This window comes from Sander vitreus, chromosome 3 (assembly GCF_031162955.1).
Source record: "Sander vitreus isolate 19-12246 chromosome 3, sanVit1, whole genome shotgun sequence".
In the NCBI taxonomy this organism is placed as follows: Eukaryota; Metazoa; Chordata; class Actinopteri; order Perciformes; family Percidae; genus Sander; species Sander vitreus.
The window spans coordinates 21895554-21903306 of record NC_135857.1 but is presented as its reverse complement, the minus strand read 5'-3'; the positions used below and the strand labels follow the sequence as shown (position 1 = coordinate 21903306).

Genomic DNA, 7753 nt, shown 5'->3' with positions numbered 1-7753 from the left:
GCACACACACAAGGTAATAATTTATCAGCAACTATACAAGGACTACATCAAAAATATCCTCCTTTTTTTAGATTCCAGCTTTCTGTGTGACAACTTTCCTTTAGTATAATTTCATATAATAGCAGTGACCGTAAAAGACGGTTCGACTGTAGCCTCTTTGTGTGCTGTCGGCCCTTATTACCCAGCAGTGGTCCCTCTGTGTGCCGGGAGGTTCAGGTGTGTGTTTCTCCCTGCTGACTGAGAGACATGAGCAGACAAGTTCAGTCACCCATCAACACACACGCAGACCCATAGGGGACAAGGCCCGATGTTGGAACAGTAGCCGCGCTGTTAAGATGCGTAAAGACAAGTTAGCACATGCAGCTGCCAATTAACTTGTGGCCTGTGGCAGTTTATCCTCTGCAGCTGACCTGAGTGCAGACTGATAAACTGATTTGTATTTACTGGACAGAAAAAGAAAACAAAAATGATTGTGTGTGTGTGTGCGTGCGTGCGTGCGCGCGCATGTTTGGTGATCAAGTTTGTGCTCAATGGAGACAAAAGCAGTGTAACACTTTTTGAACCAAACTACATTTTACACACCATTAATGAAATCATAATGCTTTGGTATTTACTGAAAATTACTAAAATTAGCAAAGGCCTTCCTGTTTATTGTTCAATGATGATTAATATGCCCTCATCCAGTGTCCTCCTCTTCACATCTCCCTTGAGAAAAGATAAGGCACCTGTTACACTTTGCTGTTTCCTTTGCTGTCTGCCACAGCTAGAGCTCTCCCGACTCCTTTCTGCATAGCATGGAAATCTCTCGCTTTTTGCTTGGATTATGCGTCTTCATCCACTTTTACAGATCTGTTTCAGCAGAGTCCACATGCAAGCTGAAGGCCAAGTTCAACCTGAACGGCTACAAGGATGTAGAGAAGAAGACGGTTGTTATTGGGGGGATGTTTCCTGTTCACAAGCGTATTGCTTCCAGTGATGGCAACACTTCGAGGGTGCCTGTGTCCTCGGGGTGTGAGGGGTGAGTTGAGCTGCTCGTATGTCTTTTTTCCTCATTGTGACTGTGTTGGCTTTTACCTTAAATTGTTGTTAGAATGTATTACACTAATCTTAGAAAATCTCATAGACCTATTTAAGTGAAATTATTTAATATTTTAGCCCTTAAATGAGAAATAATTTGACTTGAGTATATGTTTCAGCCACACAGAGTACTTCTGAGAATTCTTCACCGCGTGGTTTTACTATACAAATCAAGACAGAGCAGGACAGCACCTCTGGGCCCAATTAGCCACAGTAGCCCATATTATTATTATAGTGGCAGGCCTGTACAGTGTATTATGCAACAATAATCAGCAAGTCTGCAAACTGTCCTCTTGTGGCTAATTTAGGTAACAACAATATAAAATTAAGATATCTTCCAGTCATTGAGTATTTTAATTTTGCACATACTGTATGTACAGAGTTTTTCTTTCTTTCTACAAAAGCTTTTGTACTATGTGTACCTTTATCTCATCACTCTCCCATCATCCTCCAGGTTTAACTTCCGTACCTTCCGCTGGACCCAGACCATGCTGTTTGCCATAAACGAAATTAACAAGAATGACAACCTGCTGCCTGACACCGACCTGGGCTACGTCATCTATGACTCCTGTTTCACCATCTCCAAGGCCGTGGAGGGCACCCTCACCTACCTGACGGGCCAAGATGAGGCTGTACCCAACTACCGCTGCGGGACTGGGGCCCCTCTGGCTGCTCTGGTGGGTGCTGGGGGCTCCGACCTGTCCATTGCCACGGCTAGGATACTTGGACTTTATCACTTCCCACAGGTAGGCCAGTGCTGAGTTAGATGAAAATAGGGAGAAACGAACAAATGAACGAGTTCATTACAACAAAAGTAATGTGGGTCTCCTCTGTCATCTTTAGGTCAGCTATTGTTCCACTTGCTCCGCCCTGGAAAGTAAGTTCCAGTTCCCCACCTTCCTCAGGACCATTCCCAATGACAAGCACCAGTCTACAGCTATTGCCCAGCTGGTGCTACACTTCGGCTGGACTTGGGTGGGCACCATAGCGGCCGATGATGATTACGGCAAGTATGGCATCAAAGCCTTTAAGGAGCAGGTGGAGGAAGCTGGTGTTTGTATCGCCTTCTCTGAGACCCTGCCCAAGGTAACATCTCAATGTCAATGTTTCACTATCCCACTCTGGCATGTCTGTCTTTTCTAAAGATGTATCACAATTCATTCCTTTTGAAAAATGAATATTATTTTTTCAAACTTCAGGTCAGTTCCCCAGGGGTTATCCAGCGTATTGTTAAAACTGTAGTTGAGGCCACAGCCAAGATCATCGTGGTCTTCTCATCAGACGTGGACCTCAGTCCTCTTATCCTTGAGCTGCTCCAGCACAATGTGACCAACCGCACCTGGATCGCCAGCGAGGCCTGGGTCACCTCCGCTCTCATCAACCAGCCTGGGGTGAGTGCTCAGTCCAGTAAGGGGGGAAATCTCATTGATTGGTTGACTGAACGGAAATGAAGCAGACGCTCCAGTAGCTCTAACCAGTCTGAACAAAATGTGTACATTTGTAAACAATTTGAGCTGAAGTTGACAGTGTGCATGTTTTTACCCAGGTGAGCTCGTTGCTGAGTGGTACCCTGGGCTTTGGGGTAAAAAGGGCTGACATCCCGGGTCTTCAGCGTCATCTACTGGAAATAGACCCCTATGCTGACCCGCTCACGGAGGAATTCTGGGAGATGGTGTGTTTATTAGCTGACTAATTGGCCAGAGTAGCTTTGGGGTGATGAATTATCCATATCGATCTCCACCCATCTATTAGCCACATGTAAAATCTGATTGTGACAAAAATGCAGCTAGTAATCACACATCTTGGCTTTGACTGACAGTTGCTGTGGCAATTGACTGTAAACACAAGATGATGATTATTCAGTGGCAACTTTAAAAGTCATACACAAGTTTGTGACCTTATTTTTTGTCTTATAGTTGTTTAACTGCACATTGAGCTATGGCAAAGCAGTGAGGCAGGCCAAACAAAGTGCCAAGGAGGATAACGGCACGCTGTCCAGGGCAGTGAGGGGGGTCCCTGATGGGCTGTGTACAGGCACTGAGTCTCTGGCACAGCTCAATAACACCTACTCTGATGTTTCCCAGTTACGAATCACCTACAGGTCAGTTCTCTCGGGTCATATTGTTACTATGTAGTAGTATAGTATTTACTGAACTATTTTTTTTCCCCCCATCATACTACTGGAATTTACTACTACAACACCTATTACCTCCACCGCTAAGAACATACCACCATTAAAGAGTCAGTTTACCCGAATTACAGAAAGTAGCCAGGAAAGTGCTAGGATTTTGAGATTCCAGTCTCTGAAATTCCTGCTGCCATTCTAATATAATGGAGGTGAAAGGAAACACATTTGTGCTGCGTAAAGGAATGAAAAATTACATTTAAAAATCTCAACAGCATTGTATCCGTCCAGAAACACTATCCTCGATACTCACAATACACACACAATGCAGTGTTCCAGTAGTAGTTCCAGAGTAATTAACCCTCCTGTTGTCCTCGGTTCAAATGTGACCCATTTTCAAAGTTTCTATATCAGAAATCTGGGTTTCTTTCAACCAGATTTCCCAAAAATAATTGAATGAAGTTGGCTAGAAGCCTAGATGTAACACAGATTTGGGTAATAATTTATACTTTATGCTTTACAAACAGGCAAACCAGATGAGGAAAGCATGTGAGTACGTAGGAAAGTGCGTCGAAAGTGTCAAAGAAAGCCTCCAAAGCGTTAAAACCGTCAAAAAAAAAGTCAAAAGCGACAAAAAAGCATCAATAAAGTGTCATATAACTGTCAAAATATGGCCGACGGAAAGACAATATGAGGGTTAAGACATTATTTCTGAAAAAGACATGCTGGTGTTACTTTGAGCACCACAAACTAAAATCACCTCCACTTTGTTGGAGTGGCAGCAGAAAACTAAAGTCACTAAAGTGAAAATTAGTTTTTCGTTTCGTGATTTGGGTGAACTAACCCTTTGATATTAAAGTCATGCTGATGGAAATGTGGATGATGGTGTAATTGATGATGATGATGATGATGAAGATGTCTCCCCACAGTGTGTACAAAGCTGTGTACGCTGTGGCCCACGCCTTGCACAACCTGGAGTACTGTGAAAAGGGACAGGGGCCATTCAACGGGAACGACTGTGCCAACATCACCAACTTTGAGCCATGGCAGGTAAGCCTGTGTTTGTGTGTGTGAGAGACTACAACTGTTTTTATATGCATGTGTTTGACCATCTTTCTCTCCCTTAGCTGATGTACTACCTGAAGAACGTGCGCTTCAAAGTACCGCACACGGGCGAAGAGATCTACTTTGATGAGGGGGATGTAGAAGGCGTCTATGACATCATCAACTGGCAGTTCAATAGTAACGGGGAGATATCCTACGTTACTGTGGGACGCTACAATGGCTCAGCAGCCCCAGAGGACATGATGACCATAATGAATGACTCCATTCTGTGGAACAATGAAGTGTTGGAGGTCAGCAGCATATTGATCAAGATAGCCATGAACTCTTCTAGATTATGATTAGTGACACATGCATATGTGTGTGTGTGTGTGTGTGTGTGTGTGTGTGTGTGTGTGTGTGTGTGTGTGTGTGTGTGTGTGTGTGTGTGTGTGTGTGTGTGTGTGTGTGTGTGTGTGTGTGTGTGTGTGTGTGTTGCAGCCCCCTCGATCAGTGTGCAGTGAGAACTGCCAGCCAGGCACCAGGAAGGGAATCCGGCAGGGAGAGCCAGTCTGTTGCTTTGACTGTATCCCATGTGCTGATGGAGAGATCAGCAACTCAACTAGTCAGTATACAGCTTTCAAACTGTCATAGACATGAAGGTATCTTCCTGTCCAAAATGCAGATGTATGGTCCTATTTGGAATAATTATAAAACAGGCAAAAATAAGACTAAGCATCAGAATCCCCTTCAACAAATAAAACGCTACAAAAGCAAAATCGGCTATTATTTTATTTTATTCATTGTCAAGTCATAAAGAAATACTAGATCAGGAATATCTTATGTCATGTTTTAGAGGACAATTGAATGTACTGGGCCATGAGTTTCAAATCAGAGATAAACATGACCCTGCTGCCCTCCCTCCCTCTCTGACAGATGCTCGTGCGTGTATCCTGTGCAGTTACCAAGACTGGTCCAATGATGCTCATGATACCTGTGTACCAAAAATCATCGAGTTCCTGGCATTTGGAGAGCCTCTGGGGATCACTCTCATCATCATCTCAGCCTTCGGAGCACTAGTGACCATCGCTGTCGGGGTGAAACTCACACAGGGAAAACACACCTAGTGAAGCCAACAGATCCCTTGTTACAGAGAGTAGGGAGCTAACACCTTAAATGGTGGCTTTCACTGTTTTTCTTTTTCCAGGTGGTGTTTGTTGCACACATTGGCACCCCTTTGGTGAAAGCCAATGATCCTCTGTTGAGTTTCTCGCTGCTCTTCTCGCTGGTGGTGACCTTCCTCTGCTCCATCGTCTTCCTCGGAGAGCCTCAGCACTGGAGCTGCATGACCAGCCAAGTGGCCCTGGCTCTGGGCTTTGCTCTCTGCCTTTCCTCTATAATGGGTTGGTACATTGTCTTTTCTTTTTTTTACTGTACTGTTGTGTGTGTATGTCTTTGTATGTATGTGAGTATATGTACACTACATACCTGGTAGTGGGCCACTGTAATGTACAGTAAGCCTGTTACTGTCTACTAACTACTCTGTAATTCAGGTAAGGCAGCAGTGTTGATGATGAGAGCTCGGGCTCTGAAGAAAGCCCGTGCCACCGCCAAAGCAGCAGCCAAAGCTGCAAAGGCTGCAGCTGAAGCAGCAGCCAACAGCGGCAGTCCTGATGTAACCAACACACTAAACAACAATAACGCCAATGCCTATGCTAACCCTGAAGTTGACAGTCTCACCTGTGCCCACCAGAGGGCGATAGCTGCTGTGGCTACAATAATACAGGTAAATATATTGAAAAATAATGGAAGAAAGGATGTCAAGCATCTTACTTTACATCTTTCTCTGATCTGATCCTGTAATATATCTGACATTCTTCTACCCAGGCTGTAGCGTGTACAGTGTGGCTCGTCATCCTCCCTCCATTCCCCATCCAGAACACCTCTGCCCAGAATATAAAGATCATTCTCGAGTGTGATGAAGGCTCTGTGGTCTTCATCTGTTGTATCTTCGCCTATGATATCCTGCTGGCTCTGCTGGCCTTCATCTTTGCCTTCATAGCCCGCAAACTGGAAGACCACTTCAGGTAGGAAACACACAAGGTTTTACGATAAATAAACAGAGGAACATTGAGCATAGCAGTTAATATCATGGCACTAAGGTAAATGGACACAATGGAAATAAACACAAAAAACGTATGTAGTAGGTATTATATTGTAGGGCAATATTGTGCAATAATTATGTAGAATTAGACATCTGGCACAAACACACTTGTATAATATGTGAAAAGTGACATTTCCACCTTTTTTTAAACCAACCATTGCGATTTGGGGTATCCATATTTCTCTTACTAAATAATTTTACTGTAAAGAACATTTCTTCTGACACTCAATCTGTCTTCCAGTGAAGCAAAGAGTGTCACCTTCGGCATGCTCGTCTTCTTCATCGTGTGGATCTCCTTTGTCCCGGCGTACCTAAGCACACGTGGCAAGTTCATGGTTGCTGTCCAGATCTTTGCCATCCTGGCTTCCAGTTTTGGCCTGCTGACCTGTATCTTCCTGCCCAAGTGTTACGTTCTTTTGGTCAAACCTGAACGCAACACAGAAGAGATGATGAGGCCCCGCGCTAAACCACGTGATGGGACCTCGACTGGGACCTCGGCCTCACTCGCTACAGCATCTACTGAGGTCAATGCTACAATAGCATCCACTGCTATTGATGATTAGTGGAGCAGTACTAAACTGAGCCACAATACTGAAATAATGTAGATGGCAGATGTGCCACCGCTTCATTGGTCAACTAGTCCAGCTGATTAGGGTTCCTAGTCATATATTTTACAATCATCATGTTTGGTCTATAATTAATAGACAAAATATTTTATTAACACGCCCTACTCAAGTGTATCTTCAGATGTGTTAGAGGGGGTTGATTTCAATAAACAATATCCATGAGGGAAGAAAACTGCTACCTCACTGATTACTCAAAAAAGCATTTTCAAAAACATTGCTATTTCAGAAATTAGGGTCCTAATACATATATACAACACAAGACATTTTTAACACACATTCTTTAAAAAATATATAGTTTTGAACAGGTTCAGACTACAGTCAAATCAGCTGTTGTTTTAATTGTGGTAGCAGAATTAAAATGAAGTCAAGGTTTTACCTCAGACATCGTACTGCTGTACTACTAGTTGCAAATCCATTTCAAACACATTTGACAATTTGTAGACATACAGGTATTTAGTTATCAAAAATCAAAATAATTTTTTTTTTTACACTGTAAACTTAACTTTCAATTACCATAATACATTGTCAATGTGATACAAATTACTATAATAATAACTGTTAGCATAATACATTTCCTAATGATATAATAAATGTTATTTTCAGTCACTATAATATGTGTTTTTCCTGTTAAAGCAATATATTTTTTTCATGCTCATTTTGGGACAGTACTATTTATTAGTATTGGTGAAAGTCTAGTAAAAATACAATATATTGCTTTGT

At 42.9% G+C, this 7753-nt stretch overlaps 1 protein-coding gene across 1 annotated transcript; it reads left to right on the top strand.

Annotated features, from left to right (window-relative positions):
- The first annotated feature begins 794 nt into the window (after window positions 1-794).
- Window positions 795-6970, top strand: vmn2r1 (vomeronasal 2, receptor 1). The gene is made up of 15 exons (XM_078247107.1): window positions 795-1018; window positions 1532-1823; window positions 1921-2163; window positions 2277-2468; window positions 2624-2749; window positions 2994-3031; window positions 3086-3178; window positions 4132-4252; window positions 4330-4557; window positions 4745-4868; window positions 5180-5340; window positions 5451-5646; window positions 5797-6029; window positions 6131-6330; window positions 6649-6970. The coding sequence occupies exons 1-15, from the start codon at window positions 795-797 to the stop codon at window positions 6968-6970; spliced, it is 2793 nt and encodes a 930-aa protein (XP_078103233.1).
- Window positions 6971-7753: the final 783 nt, after the last annotated feature.

Excerpts from the sequence above, each read along its gene's own strand:
- vmn2r1 (XM_078247107.1), top strand. The coding sequence starts at position 795 with ATGGAAATCTCTCGCTTTTTGCTTGGATTATGCGTCTTCATCCACTTT. Across the intron at positions 2,164-2,276 it reads TCTCTGAGACCCTGCCCAAG|GTCAGTTCCCCAGGGGTTAT; the intron begins GTAACATCTCAA and ends TTCAAACTTCAG. Across the intron at positions 3,179-4,131 it reads CAGTTACGAATCACCTACAG|TGTGTACAAAGCTGTGTACG; the intron begins GTCAGTTCTCTC and ends GTCTCCCCACAG.